The 19,687-nt window shown below is 34.9% G+C and overlaps 1 protein-coding gene across 8 annotated transcripts in view; it reads left to right on the top strand.

Annotated features, from left to right (window-relative positions):
* The window catches only part of PIG-S (phosphatidylinositol glycan anchor biosynthesis class S), a 227,528-nt gene that overhangs the window by 119,795 nt on the left and 88,046 nt on the right, over nt 1–19,687 (top strand). For all 8 annotated transcript variants that reach the window (XM_089078619.1, XM_089078613.1, XM_089078615.1 and 5 more), the window contains exon 3: nt 487–717. In XM_089078619.1, the coding sequence (XP_088934745.1) occupies nt 487–717 (231 nt within the window). The remainder of the gene's footprint in view (nt 1–486; nt 718–19,687) is intronic.

A 19,687-nucleotide genomic window follows, 5' to 3' on the forward strand; every position in this document is an offset into this window, starting at 1 on the left:
GCGGCGCGCACGTGAAGCCGCGTGATCACCGGTTTGCCGCGTCCGCTGTTCGACGGGCTTTTCGCGACGGTGGGATCGCGGAAGGATCGCCATGTCGGCGCCCCGACGGTTGATCGGTCGGGGACATTTAACATTGTTAATAATTGTTAATAATTGTTAGTAATTGAGGGGGGTGAGTCGGGTGTCGTTATAAAATTATGTCATTATAATTACAAGTTATATTACTATTGAATCATTCTTGATTGAGTCGTTCTAAAAACCAACAATATTTATTTGAACTATTTTATGTTATTAAGAATGACAATTATATAGTATAAATTATATATTATAAATTATAATCTATTTTAAATATTTTACTTTATATTACAATTATACTACGTACATATACGTATTGTATAATATTCATAATCTGTTTACTTAAATATTAATATACTTTAGTTTATTATTGCATATAATTTCAAAATATTATTTCATTTTTTGTTATAGAAAAATACAGGGTGTATGCAAGCATGTCGTTCGCAATATTACTATTAGGAGTTGGTATGCCTCTTTGGTGGCATACTACAACAGTACCGCGTGTTACGCTTCCTTACACCGGAATTGATGAACTGTCGCAATTGGACATCAGAATCACTACAAAGATTACTGTTGCAGCGCTTTCAGTTAATCGTGCTGAATTGCTCGCACGTGAAATTAAACAAACCTTTGCAAATGCTGGTAAGTAAAAACAAAGAATATACAATTTTGATAATAATTTATTATTATGTAATATATTACACGAAGAAACTTTAATAATTGGCAATGCGAGAATGGTTTACACAATACTTTAAACATTAGATTTTTAATCATGAATAAAAATGTTACTATTTGCAAATTATTGATAAGAATGAAATAAAGAAATATAAACATTGAAATAAATATTAATTTACAAAAGAAGTACATCAATGTCTTTTTTTCAAGAACTTTAGATATATTTAGGCTTAAAATGTTTGAATTTAGATGCAATTTTTGGCTTGATTTTTATATTGTCCTTCTATAAATTTTAACACTTATGTAAATCGCCGAACATATAATTATGTATGACAGATATATGACATCCTGCACATGATCTACTATAAATACGGTCAGGACAATACTTTTTAACATATCGTTGAAAATGTTTTACAAAAAAAAGTAACAAATTATTTACGCATATTAAATATTGTTTACATCTAAATTAAAAATTCTGACCAAATAATTTCACATCAAAAATAAAATAAAAATATACGTTAATTGAAAGAACAATAAGTTTAAAAATTATTAAAAATTAAAAAATTATTACAATATCTTTTCTACAAAAATAATATTAAATTGCACTATTGCTCTATTTTAATATTCTATAAATTCTAATAATGTCTATACTCTACATTTATTATATTTTTTCATTATATTGTAATGGTACATCCCTGCGCGATCGGATAATGTAGTACGAAGGCGGGGACATATGTCGGGAGCTCGGAGATGCTCGTCGGATGTCGGGTTTGGAAAAGAATTCGCAGACGTTTGAGTTTAATTAAAATAAAATAAATAAATTTATTTTGAACAAATGCTTGCAGCTAATACAAAGGATGTTCTTGGCTCTCACAGCGCAACATTGTTCGCGTATGCTTCGTTTGTATTCGAGTTATTTGCAGCGCGGTCTAATAGTGAATGCGGCGATGTGTATTCACAGGATAGCACGGGAATCGGATACGCAGTGTGTTGCTAGGAAACCGGGCCCGCGTGTTGTCAAGCGTTCGGACGCACGGGTTGTTAGGCAACACAAGACGCTTTCGTGACACGTTTCGCGTACGTCGAAGGAAAAGTCCGAGAACGCTCCGACTTTTCGTGTGTGAGGCGTCGAGAACACCGAGAATGTCCGATATCTTTGGAAGGTGAAAAATTCGAGAACATTCCGACTTTTCGGATAAGAGGAAACGAGAATACCGCGAGCGCCCGGTATCTCGCAGAAGAAAAATCCGAGAACACTCTGACTTTCCGGCCGGGAAAGAAACGAGAATACTGAGAACACTCGATATTCCGTGGAAGAAAAATTCGAGAACATTCCGATTTTTCCGTATAAGGATTTTCCGGACAGGATAGAACGTGAATATTGAGAACGCTCGGTATTCAGAACGAGAACATTCTCGCGTCGTTCGGATCGGATCGATGGTTCGGAAATGGACGGGTCGGATGGTCGGACAGGTCTAGTTGTTCTTTGTAAAATCCGCTGGGTTTATATACCCATTTTTGCGCTTACGCGTCAACACGCGATTTGTTAAATTGTTTTACAGATCAGCGGCGCGCGTGTATCGTTCGGTCACAGTCGGGGATGTTCGGGCGGCTCCGGATGAGGCGGACCGTATAGCGCGCGTCTAATAACGGAGCTTTACATGTGCTCCGTTACAATGTGGATCGCATCGATGTCAACAAGAAATGAACGATATTATTTGACATATTAATAAATATGAGAGTATTAAGCTCGGGCCAAGATTACGTATAACGCTTATGCGCAAAAAAATGAATCACTTTGTATTATTTAATGCGAATGACCGAGTTGAGTGAAGATATGATTATATGATCTTAATAACAGCTACATTAATCGATTTCTTATTAGGCAGGTGCAATCAGTAACTTGAACTTGAAAACCATAATAAAAGTATCTTATTTTTCTTATTTTTTCCGTGTAATATGAATGAAAATATTTTAATGTAAAGATATTTTAATGTTCAAATATCTAAAAATGTTATTAAAAAAACATCATTGTCTAATCCATGATTGAAATATCCTTTTCCAATTTTTGATGTTGAGAACATCAGCAATAAATGTCTCATAGTATGCGCGACATATGTGACCGATGATTAACAGATCGATACAGAAACTTTATTCTCTGTTCAACAACAACAACAACAACAACAACAATAACTGCAGCGGTCAGAACAATGTGAAATAATAATAAAGATAACGTAAATTAATAATAATAAATTAACGAAGGCATCAAGTGCATACTATAGACAGTAGCTGAAGAACTAATTCGAAGCCATACCTAAGCATTATAAGTTTACAATAGTGAGAAACAAAAGAGACGCATAATTGAACAAAATCTTGATTATAAAAAAAATAGGAAATTCGAGCAGATTCAAAATATAAAATACTACAGTTCAGAATTGTCATAAAATTGTAACGCGGTCACCTCGCTCGACGCTCGGATCGGCTCGTCGGTGTCCGGGTTCGAGAGGAGGGGAGACTCGAGCGTACGCGAACACAGGTTGCAGCGAAAAGATCGTTTATTATAGAAAGATAGATACAGAGTAGTGCAGGGCCGGGTGATGTCGCACTGGTAGCAAAGCAGAGACGCAAAGCGGAGACGCAAACGGTTGGCATAAGGCGGCGAGAAGCAAGCAAGTGCGGCGTGCGGTCGACAACGGTTTATTTACACGTGACTATGGCGCGATTACAACTAAAGAACTTAGAGCTACCGGCTTATAATTAACGGACTTAATCTGTATCGCATGTACTTATAAGCTAATGTCATTGGACGGCGAGGTATTGCGGGCAGGGCCGAGTGTCACGTTGAGTCCTGCCTTCGCAACGGAAATCGGCGAAATCCGGTGGAGCTGAGCGAAACCTCAGCCCGCGGAGTGGTGACAGGAGTCGGCGAAACCTGACAGAGCTGAGCGAAACCTCAGCCGAAAGGTAGAGAAAACCGGTGAAATCCAGCAGAGCCAAGCGAAACCTTGGTCCCGAGAGGTAGTAAGTACTGGTCAGGTCGGTGTCAGGAGTCAGATCGCAGGATGGGATTTGGTCCCGATGTCTCGGCCGGCCGGGCTTATATATCTGGCCGGCGTTCCCCACTGTGCGCCGTCGGTCCGGCGGTGGAGAGTCGATATCGCGTGGGGTACCATAAGCGATAGCGTGAGCGAGACGGCGCGTGCGGTGTACAGGCAAGCGAGTGGAATAGCGCGAGTGGTGTGCGTGCAAGCAGGATAGGCAGCGCAGGACAAATAAGCCAGGTGTATATGTATACATGGATATATATTTTCCTTATATAAGTAACGGTCCTGCCGTTACAAAATAAACAATTGGGTTATGATAATTAGATCTAATAAAAATATAAAATATTCAGGGTTGGGAAAGTTACCTTGTAAAAGTAACTAGTTACAGTTATAGTTCTTTCCTTTCAAAAAATAACTTTACCGTTACAAATTACCGATTTTAAAAAAATAATATGTTACAGTTATAGTTACTCAAAAAGTAACAAGTCGTTCGTAATAAATAGACGCTTCATAAATTAAAAACATTAAATAGTCAGGAGTATAAAAGCGAAAAAAAATGTTTGTGTGAATTATTTATAATTCGTCGATAATAAAAATAAAAATTAAGTACATGAACAATAAAAAATAAAAACACAAACGTCATTTCGACCTTACATTAGGTCATCTTTAATGCAGTCATACAATATAATGTGATTATAAAGACAATTAATGAAAATTAATAGTTACATAGAAAAAAATATCAAGTGTAAAAAACCGTTAAGAACTTAAAAATTATGAAGTAACGCATGATAGTGTTAAACAAATAGAGATTGGTGTCCGCGAAATTGTAGTGCACATGAAAATAATCCTGTACGGAATTGCAGATATTCCCATTTTGCGTATAATTGTGTTTCGCGATACCTGAATTCACTTCATGCCTCATTGCAATGAATCTCTCTCTTTTTTGTTTATCGATGCATAAGCGCTGTGGACAATCTCCGACGTATAATGCCAATATGCAGGGAAATGATATTAAGTGAGAGGTTCGCTCATCCTAAGTAAAAAAAAATGTATTGAAATCAATAATAGTTGACGTTTTTTAAGAAAGGTAAATCATAGAAGATGAAATTCGTCTTAAGTGAGTTTTGACGTTTTGAGAAAGAAAAATTGTAAACAGCATCTTCCTCTAGATCTTGCATAACAATGTCGGCTAAGATTGGTGACAGCGGAGAAATAGGACTGCCAAAAATCTGCTTATAGAAAAAGTTGTTAAATTTAAAATAAGTGGAACTTAAAATCCAAGAGATCGCATTGAGAAATTCATTTAATGGGATATTCATATAATTGCTGTCACCAATCCTAGCCGACATTGTTATGCAAGATCTAGAGGAGGATGCAATTGCCAGAATTCCAATAGATTCCGTTTTATGTCAGATATGTCGACGACATTTTGTTAGCTTCATCTCTTAACTATTTAGACAACATTCTATACTTTTTTAATGCATATCACGAAAGATTGCAATTTACAATGGAGATCGGGAATGATGACGGTATTAGCTTTCTTGATACTCATTTGATTGTTAATGACAGAGAACTAATTTTTTTATTTGTACAAGAAACCCACAAACTCGGGTAGATATTTGAATTTCCACTCCCATCATCCTTTAACTCACAAGAGAGTGTGATTTTCGGAATGGTTGATAGAATTCTTTTGCTTTCCTCAATTTTATGAGAAAAATCTTATGGATTTTATTACCATTCTACTTAACAACTCTTATCCACTTAAATTTATATTTACGATTTTAATTAATAACCGGATTAAATATTTTACACAGTTGAATTCGGAAGATTCGGAAGAACTGTGTATGATAGAGTTGACATGTCGGATTCTTTGAGTTCTCGCAAGTCTTTCTTCCTTACGCCAGGGACATATCCGAAAATTTCTCAACAATTGCGAAAAAATACAACATATGAAATTAGGTTATCGGTTAATTAATTCTTTTAATAAATTCATTAGAACTGGCAAAGACATATTACATCCGATGATATGTCCGGAAGTTGTTTATAAGATCAATTGCAAGGATTACGAGGCCACTTATGTCGGACAGACAAAACGACAACAAAAAACTAGAATAAACGAACATATTCGTAACATAAAAAAAGTTAATGGCTCTCCATTTGTTGTTTCGATTCACAGAATGAATTTTAATCATGAATTTGATTGGGATAATATTAAAATTCTTGACAAGGAATCTTCATGGAACAAGAAAATTGTTCCCGAAATGATTTACATTAAAAAACAATCTCAGGGGATTAATAAATAAAATGACACGGATCTTTTATCCAATTGCTACTTTCCCATCCTGCTACTTCCCCCTACTCCCCGCCCCCAGATACCCTCTCTCTTCTACAGAATATCTCCTCTTAAGCAGAAGATTTCGATCTGTCTTCGCTACGATCTTTTTGTTTGTCATATTCGTGGATTTCTTTCTTAGATTAATTTGATTGTAACACCGATCCGTTCTATAATAAGCAGCGTGAACCGTCTCCAAAGTAATTTCATGATTTTTCTTTCTCAAAATGTCAAGACTCACTTAAGAATTTCATCTTTTGCGATTTATCTTTCTTAAAAAACATTAACTATTATTGATTTTAATACATATTTTTTTTTACTTAGGATGAGCAAACCTCTCACTTAATATCATTTCCTTGCATATTGCCATTATACGCAGATTGTCCACAGCGCTTATGCATCGAATTTTGCATCGATAAACAAAAAAGAGGGAGATTCACTGCAATGAGGCATGAAGTGAATTCAGGTATCGCGAAACACAACCATACGCAAAATAGGAACATCTGCAGTTCTGTACAAGATTATTTTCCTGTGCACTACAATTTTGCGCACACCAATTTTTATTTGCTTAACACCATGTGTTACTTTATAGCTTTTTTTAAGTTTTTAACAGTTTTTTTACATTTGATATTTTTTTTATGTAACTATTAATTTTCGTTAATTGTCTTTATGATCACATTATTATATTATATGACCGCACTGAAGATGACCTAATGTAAGATCGAAACGACGTTTATGTTTTTATTTTTTACTTTTTATTGTTTATGTACTTAATTTTTATTTTTATTATCGACGAATTATAAACAATTCACACAAACATCTTGTAGTATAAGATAGTATAAGGTTTTGTAATATATTATAAAGTGGGTTAACCACGTTTTAAAAAAATATCTTCTTCGTCACGCTTTTTTCTTATGTGTGTCTTTGCGCCTCCCGTGCTCGCTCGCCTCCGCTCAAACCGTCGCTCGACTTCGCACGCTATTTGTTAATCGCTCACGAAAAGCCTTTCCATTCCTCGGGACTATTTCATCGCGGTGCCGCGGTTACAAAAATCAAATGCAATAAATATCGTCCTTGTTGATAACGCGTACATACAATCGATCATACACTCGGTCGTTCTGCGCTAACATTCGCCCTCGAATGTATATATGCGATCTCCTAATTTAAATTATCCATACTCTGTCTTGAGCGATTGTCGCCTTCGATTTTAATTTTATCGTCAGCATCGATTTCTTCTTCAATTTTGTCTTTCGTTTCATCTTCGTAAAGCAATCAAGGCTTCATGTCTGCGGACGAAGTTCGCTGATGTCCCTCGTGTTCGCCTATTTTACGAACCAAATAGCGATTGTTCCGTAGGACTTGATTATCTCGTATGGCCCGAAATATTTGGCTGCGAACTTCATACCTAGAGTTTGTTGTGTACGTTTGATCGCTATTAGATCTCCTTCTTGATAGATCTTCGCTGCTGTTTGTTATTTATTAAACTGCTGTATGTTTTCTATTAAACACTCGCTTATTCTCTCGTTGGATTTTAGCAATGCTTTCACTTGCTTGGAGTCGGAGTTCGTTGTGTTCTTCTTGAAAAGATGAAGCCCATTCTTGTTCAAGTAACTTGCGAATGTTATGATCTTCGCGAAGTCGAGGATGCATATCGAATAATAAGTGGAAAGGCGACGTAGAAATATTCTATCATATTGAAGTATTGCTCAGCAACACCTAGATACTTATACCACTTTTCAGGTTTTAGTGCAGCTAACTTGGTTAAGAATGACGAAAGCGTACGGTTTACTTGTTCTACCTGTCCATTGGCTCTTAGTATTCCAGTAGTCGTTAAAACGTGTTGAATCTCGTGCTTGCAATACTCGGCAAAATCGTTAGAGGTAAAGACTGTGTCGCGATCAGAGACTATCCTTCACGGATTCCCGAATATTGTGGCTTGCCGCTTTAGTCGTTCAAGTACTTCTGGTGGTGGATCTTGTTGCATAGAACCACATGAATATGCTAAATTAATTATAAGGATATCAGGATATGTCGGTAGCTTTTCTTCGTTGATGTCTAAGAGGATCAATATGGTCCAACCTAAGTGATCAACATGGTCTAAGGAAACGTTACCCTTATCAATGGGACATAAGAAGCCTTCCTATTTCCCCTGCTGCTTATTTGCCGAGATACAATTCCGGATAAACTTTTTCAATCTTTGGCCACAGATTTTGAATATGATAATCCCGTTTAATAATCGCTTCAGTCTTCATCACAGAAAAGCGTCCTCCTTCGTGAGCACGTCTGAGAACACATCGTTTTAGGGACTATTAAGCGCATGTCACCATCAACTTCCTTGAACAGCAAGCCACCGTTGATAGAACAATCGCGAGTTTTTTCCTCTTTAGTCAATTGGATTAGTCTCACAATTCAGTTTCAACGTCTATTCTATAGTTTTAAAACAAGTGTTTATAAGAGTTAACTTTAATTGATTGAAAGCGTCTGTCTCTAAGGCTTTAAACTTAAACTTTGATTCTGTTCTCAACAGATTTGTTAATGGTCGTGCCATAATGGAATAGCCGCGAATGAATTTTCAGAAGTATCCGGTTAGACCCAGAAACTGTTGCACCTGACGAACGTTTTGGGGTGTTGGAAAATTCCTTACGACCTTGCATTCTGAGGATCAGATACGCCCATCCTCTATTACATGGCCTAAATATTCGACTCGCGTCTGCAGAAAACTATTCTTTATTCAGTTAATAATTAATCCGTGCTGACTCGCAATATCTAACACGCATTCACAAGCTTCTCTAATGATACACATATATACGTATATTATAATATACATATATACATGTATTCTCTCGAATCTCCAACGACCGGTACTCCAGAGAGATGATAGTCCTATTCTTTCGATGATAGTTCTATGATATCGAGAAAGTCTTTTCTGTTTAGTAGTCCGTGTCATGTTAGTTCGTCTAATATAATATGTACGGTTGTGAGATAAGAATTCCTGTCGACCGTCAACTTCGCGCGAAAATCTCCGATCGTCGGTTTTGTTCTTTGCCTACGTCCCGAAATATTATCGGTTTACACACGAGACATGGCGATTCTATTTTGATAAACTCGTCCGCTTGCATAATCGTTATGTCACTTCCCGTATCTACAATCGCTTGCATCAGAAATTCGTTTATTAATACGTCTTTAGAATGTTTTTGCTGTCGCGGATATGCTATCGTGCAACTGCTAGTTTTCGATTTACTCGGACATTTTCACGCTACGTTTCATTACATTCGAAGCATTTGATGCTCTTCTCCTTAGATGGACAATTCGCGCTTACATGCTCTCTTTTACCACAATTGTAACAACGCTTCACGAATGCGCTTTTTTTATCGACACTCACCATTTTCTTTTTATTTGTATTCTTTTTAACACTCTTATCACTTTTTCGTTTCACTATGCTTGTTTCATCATCGATCCAATGCCGGATATCTTCTATCTTTAAGCCGTATTTCTTCGAAGGCTTCTAACATCTCCTCGCGTTAAAAAACGTTGGACCCGTACTAAGTCACGAAGATTCATATCTGGAATGCTGTCGATGATATATCCCATGATTTCGTCGTCGCTTACTGCAATGCGGTTAGCTCGCGAAAAGACCTTCCGTCCCTCAGGATTATTTCGTCGCAGCGCCGCGGTTACAAAAATTAAATGCAATAAATATCGTCCTTGCTGATAACGTGTACATACAATCCTTTTCACAACAACAATTTTTTTCGTTTTTATGCTCCTGACTATTTAATGTTTTTAACGAGTCGTTACTTTTTAATTACTTCTCTGTTTACTTCCTTTAATGGTTTGTGCATTGCTATTTTAAATATAAAGATCTTATATTTCTAATATGTTTCTTGTAATATATTTCTAAGGACTGATTGCAACGACATTAAGTGAGACTTAAAACTTTAAATTTATTATATTAATGATGAATTTGATTGATTCTTATTTTATTTGACATCTAACCAATCACATTAAGACTAAGAGTTCGGAAATGTCATCCGAGTGCTCCTGCGCATCATTTTATTCTTATTTAACATTCGATAAAAAACAAAGATAAAATGATACATGGGGTATTCAAATGTTTTCGAACATAGCTTAAAAATATGCAGGCTGTCAGTGTTTTTGGCTGTGTTTAACTCAAGCAGCTTTGCAATTGTGTAAGATTCTTAAATGTGATTACTTTATACATTTAGGTCCAAGAGAAACTAAGGGAGAAACTAACAAAAATCCATCATATCAAAGATTTTTACAACAATTGCAAAACTGTTTTTTCTGCTGAAGCCATTGTGTCATTTTATCATTAAATATAAAACAAGAATAGAATCACACAATAGCGCTAAATGACAAATAAATTTGAAATATATAAAGTAACGGTGAAAGTAACTATTAAATTAGTTATTAGTTTAAAAAATGTAATTAAGTTAAGTTACAGTTATAAATGAAAAAAAGGTATGAAGTTAAGTTATAGTTATTGAAAAAAGTAATTCTAACTGTAACTTTGTTACAAGTAACGAGTTATTTTTCAACCCTGAAAATATTAACATCGATTAGACAAGAAATAGAATACAATGATTTGATTAAAGTGTGCAAGTAAAGAATACATGTACAAGTCGAAATAGACAAAAGTAAACAAATATTAAAAGAATTAACATGAATCGACGTCCAGCCCAGAGAAAATTGTAAAATTAAGAATTAGAGATTTAAATGAATGAGAATTGAATGGGCTCGGAAGGACGAACAACTGCTCTCTCGAGAGTCAGGCGTTGAAAACGTGAATCGAACGCACTATTTATATCTCGGCACTGGGTCAACGATAAAGAAATGCTATGACGCCTCGCTGTAGACGTACGTCGGTTGTTTTTTGGTAAAGAAACTTAATTCTTATTACCAGAGAAAGACCTCGTGCGATTAATGGGATGAGGTAAAGAGATCGAGGGTTTTAAAGAAAATAAAAATTAAAATTAAACATTGATTTTAATTGATAAAATAAAGATATACATAATAAAGAGCGGAAAAAACAAAAGAAGAAACATTTGTGTAAGTGTGTATATGTATATATGATATCGCGAGTGTTACATAAGTACGGAAGTCATCGGGTAGGATTTTTACGAGGAAGAGTATGAATGTATGAGTGAATGAATCTTTGGTATGATCCTACTCAGTAATACAATTAATATTCCTTGGTTAACTTAAACTAATGGTTAACATAATAAGCAAAGAAAAATTACCAAAATATATAATAATAAAAATCGTGTATAATATGTGTATAATGACAGAGATTAATATATGAGGATTAAAAAGAGGAGTATTCCTGATGTTCTTCAGGAGTGATTAAGTCTATAGAATGAGATTCTTCGTCTTCTAAATCTTCAAAAAGAGGTTCGCCATCTCGAAATAGGGGACCTGGGGATAGGGAGTAGAAGTCGATGAAGTATTTTACATCGGATGGATGCACTAGAGAATAACTATGTGATTGGTTGATATTGATGTTGTATAAAAATGGAAGGAGGAACAGAGTTAGATGAAGATGCCGAAGGCTGATTTAGGGAGGATTCAGAAGCAGTAATAATTAATGTTGATGATTCAATCTGTTCTTTCGATATCTGTTTAGACTTCTAGGCCCTGACTTTTCTGTCGATTCCAACCGCCAGAACGACGACGATGAGATCATTTTTTAGTGTCGAACTTTAGAAACTAGGATTTCCATTTGATTCACTAGAAGGAAAAGGATTGATCAATGAAGAGAGGTGTGAATGGTATGAGAGAGAAAGAAAAGGGAAGAACAATGGGAGTCTCGCATAGCTCAGACCAGTTCAATGAAAGAGAGAAGAAAGGGAAGAATAACGGGAGCTTCGCATAGCTTAGACCGGTTCAATGAGAGAAAGAGGAAAGGGAAAAATAACGGGAGCCTCGCATAGCTCAGACCAATTCAAAGAGAGAGGGAGGAAAGAGAAGAACAACGGGAGCTTCGCATCTCAGACCAGTTTAAAGAGAGAGAAAGAAAAAGGAAGAAGAGAAAGATTAGAGTGTCATGGAGAAAAGAAATAAAAATCTAAAAAAATTTATAATTGATTGATAATTAATAAATGTAAAACTCACTGTTGATTAGCTGGGGCGGTTATCTCGAAAGAACAAGTCTTGACTTCTCTTTAGAAGGTTGGCATCTTCGAAGTGTTCGAATGATTCGGACAGTTAGTTGAATGGATGGAAGTGACACTGATGAAAAATTACTTAATAATACTGCCGCAGTTCAGAAGCAGCCCTATTTATAAGGGATGATCAAGATCTGAATTTTGGTTGAGAGGTAAGGGCGGTGGCAGGAAATCTGTGAGTAGGGTGTTTACATTAGATATCTCCTTCGCCTTTGCTTGGCACGTACCAAGGTGACAATATTCGGACTTGCGACGGCTCTAACTCTGGACTAATAATAATAATAGTAATTTTTAGCATATGCTTTTTTAAAATTCTTTTTTTTTTTAATCCTTTTAAAATTAAGCGTATTATTATTAGGTGTACAAAAAAGTTCTGAGCTTTAGATTTCATACAACCGAAATAACAATTTAAATTTTATATATCTTCCCGCCCTTTTGCGGTTTTAAAGCGTTGACATTTGGCCTTCTAAAATGCCATACGGTTTGGCGTTTGATGCACATAACCTCAAAAATCAGTAGTGTTCACGATGGCAATAACAAAAGAGCATACTCGATTTTCCATCCACTTCGCGTTTCATCTGAAGAAAAATGCTGCTGAAGCCACTGCAATGATTTGTGCTGCATATGGAGAAACCGCTGTAAGTCATACTACATGTAAAAGATGGTATCAAAAATTTCGCCAAGGAGATTTCAATCTTGAAGATAAATCGCGTGCTGGACGCCCTCAAAAGATTGAAACGGACGAATTGCAAGCACTGCTGGATATAAACTCTGCGCACGAAAAGGAGCTTGCAGAACAGCTTGGCGTTACGCAGCAAACCATTTCCGTACGTTTACATACGATGGGAAAGGTTCAGAAGGAAGGCAGATGAGTTCCGCATGAATTGTCCGAAGACAACAAAAATCGTCGGCGTGACACTGCACTCACTTTGCTTTCAAAGTTCCAGAAAAAAGATTTTCTGCACAAAATCATTACAGGCGATGAAAAGTGGATTCTTTATGATAACCCTAAACGTAGAAAATCATGGGTTGACCCTGGTCAACCTTCGACATCGACGCCAAAGCCCAATATCCACGCCAAGAAGGTTTTGCTCTGTATCTGGTGGGATTGGAAAGGTGTGTTGTATTACGAGTTATTACAACCGGTGAAACAATCACGGTAGACCACCAACAACAATTGACCAATTTGAGCGATGCATTAGAAGAAAAAAGGTCATTTACTGGCCAAGGACGTCGTAAAGTGATCTTGCTTCATGACAATGCTCGACTACATGTTGCGAAAGCGACTCAGGACCATATCTTTGCTTTAGGTTGGGAACTTCTCCCGCACGCGGCGTATAGCCCAGATATGGCGCCTTCCGATTACTATCTATTCCGGTCGCTGCAGCATCATTTGGCTGATACACATTTCGTGAAGAGATACGAATTGAATTGATACGATTTGAAGAGATACGAAAACTTTATCGCTTCGAAGTCGGTGAGCTTCTGTCATCAAGGAATTCGCAAACTACCCGAAAGATAGCAAAAGGTCGTTGATGCAAACGAGGAATATTTCGCTGATTATTATTTTTTTGTTTGTTTTTGAATAAAGATTGAATTTTACAAAAAAAAGCTCAGAACTTTTTTGTACACCTAATACAAAATTACGCAATCTTATGTTTAATGTTATGTTTAATGTTTGAATAATATATAACATTCAATTCTAATATTTGTATAAAAGATTTGATATCAAAGAAGTGGCGCTAAGTTATAGTTACATTATCTCGGAAGTTCAATATACAATTGCTTTTAAAATATAAAACCTGTGAGAAGTATCAATTAAAAGCTTTTATCAATTTCTGGCACCAGTTATATTTTCCTAAAAAAATAAAACTTAATAAAATATAACTCAAGTACGTATCTTTACATTCAAGAGTATTTCTATTTCAACCCAAATATTACAAAATTACGTCATTTTACTGATGTTCAATGATAATATATATAATATATCCTACTCACTTCTGTAAGTGTATGTATCATTTGTATAAAAAATTTGATATCAAAGAAGTGGCGCCAAGTTATAATTACATTATTTGGAAAATTCAATCTTTTTAAAAGATATAAGAATAAAATTCGACACATATCTTTGCATCCAAGAATTTTTCTATTTTAATTCAAGTATTATATTACAAAATTACGTAATTATTTCTACAAGAAACATGATATCAAAAAATGACCCTTTTAATTCTGTAAAGTAGAAAAGAATTTTTGCAAAGGTGAAAAAATATATTATCAATCCAAAATTAATGTCAATTTGTAGGTGCCAAAAAATTTTATTATATTATTGTACTTGTGTTTATATAAAAATAAAATATAAAAGAAAATTTGATGTGTAAAAAAAAAATGACGTACAAAAACTTGGCGCGCCCGGGTCGCATTAAAATATGTACATACACACTTACTGTATTATATTGCAAATGATACATATTATTAGAAGTGAGTAAGATATATTATATATATTAGCACTGAACATCAGTAAAATCAATTTTGTAAAAAGAGGTAAAAAAAGGGTGTCAAGTATAGTGGACGCTTAAAAAAAAAAAAAAGAAACTGTTGTTAATTAAGTTAAAAAATAGAATCTAATTGACAATATCTTTTATTTTCTTTTTACTCCAACCCATGTGGTAATAGTTTTAATTCTTTAAAAAAAAGTTATGTTACGAAAGTTATATTGCTATATCTAATGCAATTCTAGTTGTAATCAAACTAAAAAATAAAATTTAAATGCCAGTATCTTTGTGATCTTTGTATTTATTGAAGAGTCTGCCTATTCTAACTCAAATGGTACTAGTTTTAATTAAAAAACAAAAAATTTGTTTCCACATTGCCAACTCAACTCAAATGATATCATTTGTATAAAAGATTTGATATCAATGGCGCCAAGTTATAATCCAATCTTCTTATTCTCACCCAAATGATACCAGCCTTAATTCCTTAAAAAAAAAAATTTCGTTTCCACATTGCCAACTCAAATGATTGTAATGTGTAAAATTTGTATAAGAGATTTGATATCAATAATTGGCGCCAAGTTATACTCCTACAAACATGGAGTTATAAATCCACCTTAGTCAAATTATATATTTCAATCGTATAAAAGATTTGATAAACCACTGTTTTAAAAAAATAAAACTCAAGTAGTAGTATTTTTAATTTAAAAATACCAAATAACAAAAACCAAATTATATGTATATCTTTCTGTCTATTTAAGATTTCTTTTTCTAACTCAAGTAGTAATAATTATTTAGCTTAAAAATATTATTATATCACAAAATTGCTTTATTCAACCTATATTTTTATTAAAGAATTAAAAAGTAATAATACAAAATAAATGATAAAATTTGATTTAAATAAAAAAAATTTTTATGTAAAAATATTTGACGCTGCTCAGACTAAATGAAAATGTAAAATGATGAAATTATTTGAATGTTATAAATAAAGGCAAAATTTATTGATTAATATGATAATTACAATTTTGTGTGTGTGTATATATATATATATATATATATATATTGTTACGTCGTGACGACTACACGATTCTTCTCTTTCGGGTATCAGTTATTAGAATTTAATTAAGCGAATAAACGAGTAACACATGGTTTGTTACGCTGTTAGTTCGCAACGGTTAGTTACGCAATTGATCTCTTCCGGGGATCAGTTACTAGAATTCGGCTAAGCGGATAATCCCTATTATCCTAATCGTGGAAGAACAACGTGACGACTGCACAATTCTTTTCTTTCGGATATTAGTTATTAGAATTTAATTAAGCGGATAAACAGATGATACATGTTCTGTTACGCTGTTAGATCGCGATGATTACGCAATTGATCCGAGGTTATTAAAATTCGGCTAAGCGAATTCCTATTATCCTAATAGCGGAAGAACAACATGTGTACAGATGTTTTCCTCAACGAAATCATATATACGAGGGTAGTCTGAAAAGTTTTGAGCCTAACATAGAAACAAATATTTTTTCGGTCAAATATAGTTTTATTTTTCAACATAATCTCCTTTTAAGTCGATACACTTTTCCCATCGATACTCTAACCTCTTTAATCCCTCCAAATAGTAGTTGACGTCTTGTTCCGCAAAATAGGCGTTTACGTTTATGCGATGCCTTCCTCATTCGATGAAAATCTCTGTCCTCCAAGCGAAACTTTAAGCTTAGGAAACAGGAAAAAGTCGCTGGGGGCCAGATCTGGTGAATACGGTGGGTGGTCAATCAATTCGAAGTGCAGTTCGTGAATTTTGGCCATGGCGACCGCCGAAGTGTGAGCAGGTACGTTGTCTTGATGAAACAGTACTTTATTCTTCTTCAAATGTGGCTGTTTTTTTGCAATTTCTGTCTTCAGTTTATCAAGTAATGATGCATAATACGCTCTCGTTATTGTTTTACCTTTTTCAAGATAGTCGATACACACAATTCCGTGACTATCCCAAAAAACAGTCGCCATTACCTTCCCAGCTGATGGAACCGTCTTCACCTTTTTCGGAGCAGGTTTACCCTTTGCAGTCCACTGTTTTGATTGTTCTTTTGTCTCTGGAATGTAGTGGTGGATCCAAGTTTCATCTACAGTTATGAATCGACGCAAAAAATCTGACTTGTTTCGCTTGAACCACTCCAACAGGGCCTTGGAAATGTTCATTCGAATTCGTTTTTGATCCAAAGTGAACAAGCGCGGCACCCAACGCGCGGATAGGTTGCGCATATCCAATTCTTCGGTCAATATATGACAAACGCGTTCTTTCGATATGCCCATAGTCTGTGCTCTCTCTCTAACCTTGATTCGACAAGTCGTCCAGTACCATTTGGTGAACATTTTCGATGTTATCAGCGGTAGTCGCAGTTTTTGGCCGTCCCGAACGTTCATCATCAGCCAAGCTGGTACGACCATGTTTAAATTCAGCTGCCCATCTTTTTACGGTGGCAAATGATGGGGCAGAGTCCCCGTAAACAGCGTCCAATTCGATTTTAATTTGCGCAGGCAGGTATTGCCTTTCAAATGTAAGAATTTAATCACGGCACGATATTCAATTTCTTCCATTTTTACAAAAATACTGACATCGACTGACACAAACGACTGTCAAACAACAACTGAGCGAAAATGGCTGAAATTTTCACAGAAGTCTTTCAAAGCATATACTATTGTAGTATTAGAATGGTTTTGACGAGTAACGTCATCTTCATGTTAAGGCTCAAAACTTTTCAGATTATCCTCGTATTTTACGAGATATAGATCTCGATTTATATCACAGATAACCTGTTATAATGTTTGAAAAATAGCAGCAAAAGATACACATTTCTACGCAATTTTAATATCAGTATACAATTTTAGTATGAATATAAACAACATTATAATTATTGTTGCATCATGTCATAGGGTGAGCCTACATTTCGTAAAAGAACGCACGAATAATAACGTAAGAATAATAAAATAATAAAATTACATTTATTTTATTAAATTTGTATATACACACACATATATATATATATATATATATATATCCTTCTTTATTTATTAAAAAAATTAATGTAATTAATTTTGTGTGTGTGTGTGTGTGTGTGTGTGTGTGTGTGTGTGTGTGCGTGTATGTATTAATACATTGCTCACAAAGTTGTGTATTTTTTTTAATACTCGTTACTATGTAATCAGCGATACTATATAAAATGCTATTTTCTATATAATTTAATTCTTCTACTTTTTGAGATACGTATGACATATCAATATTTGACTGAATAAGAAATTCTGAGAATAGTTTACAATCCTGAGAATGATTATAATGTTTTGAAGATTTATGTTCGGCAGTTACATCCAAAAAACCTTGTAGAATATATAATTTCTTCTTACCTTTTTCTTTTTATAATAAAAATAAAAGAAAAAAAAACGCAGAAAACAAGCTCAACGATCACTAGATGCTATTGTAAGAAATAAACGATCGTAACGGTCATGAAAGAGACTTGGAATATAAACAGCTAACAGAGAGGAGCCGTCGCGGTCGTGCAAACTAAGTGTCTTGGTATTAGGCGAGGGAATCCGAGTTCAAATCCAGTCAGTCTCCGTTTATTTTTCCGAATCTCTAATAAATATTTTTCATTATGATCAATGTCACGTTACATACATTAGAGAAAAAATGGCAGACCAATCAAAATGTTTCAAAATCGAGATATTGAAGAGATATGTGATGGCCAGACTCTTACTAAAGGGTCTTTAATTTTCCAGTGATAGCAGCGCCACCAAGGATTCGCGGGAGTACTAAAACTGAAACCTCAGTTTCCAGTCTCAGCTTGTACGCCCTGATGACGCGTGTCCGTGGCGTAGCTGAAATTATGTTTGCATCAGTGTTACCAACTTAGCTATTTTTCAGCTAGATCTAACTTTTTTATGTACAATTTAGCTCGCAAAAATTAACTTTAGCTGTTTAGCTCTTTTTTTTGAATATTTTTATAAAGGTAATACAGGAACATAAAAGCCGTAAGGTCATAATAGTTGGTAAGATTCGAAGATTGTTAGAAGAGCGAAGCTGTTGTGCAGACTGAGGGTGCGTTCCTTTATTCACTTCGAGTGATTCAGTTTCCATGGAAGCAGCCATCTTTGTGCTCTAACTGCTTTACCTCGCTAGTTGCAGTAGCCACAACAAAAAGTATGTCAAAATCAATGACATCATAGAATTCAAGGCAGTACTTTCGTAGTACACTGCTCTGTATATTGGAACGCTATTCGTAGTATTGATAGTACTCGGAGTGAATAAAGGAACGCACCCTGAGTGTTATGTTTATAAACAAAGGATCCCGAGTTCAAATCTCAGTCGCTTCGTTAATTTTTCTTCGAATATTATTTTCTACAGTAATAAGATGTTAACTAGCGATTTATTATGATTTTAATTCGTTAATTGTGGATTCACATCATATCTGACATCTAATGTTCGACATCCAATAGAAGAATTCTTTTAGATAAAATTTGTTAGAGATAAAAATGTAATTATCTAGAATCTTATTAAAAAAACACGAAAAAATGAAATCTCCTATTGGATGTTGTACATTCAAATCTTTCAATCAACGGAGCGACAGAAAGATACGCAGTGGTAGCCTAGAGATGGTTAATTTACACTTTCTACAGTCATCCTATTTCTAAAAAAAATTCAACCAAAAAGTACAGTACTTGAGGTTTTATTTTCCGTTACCATGAATTAATTCCGTTACCATGATTTATTAGTACCAATGAACTATTGGCACTATCAGAAGTTTACGCGCATATTTACAAATTTCTCTTCTGACACACAACAAAATACATAATATAGAAAATATACCTCGATAGCCAAATCTGAAAAAACAGATTAT

This window comes from Pogonomyrmex barbatus, unplaced genomic scaffold, assembly GCF_055798465.1.
Source record: "Pogonomyrmex barbatus isolate J1 unplaced genomic scaffold, ASM5579846v1 scaffold25, whole genome shotgun sequence".
NCBI classification, from domain to species: Eukaryota; Metazoa; Arthropoda; class Insecta; order Hymenoptera; family Formicidae; genus Pogonomyrmex; species Pogonomyrmex barbatus.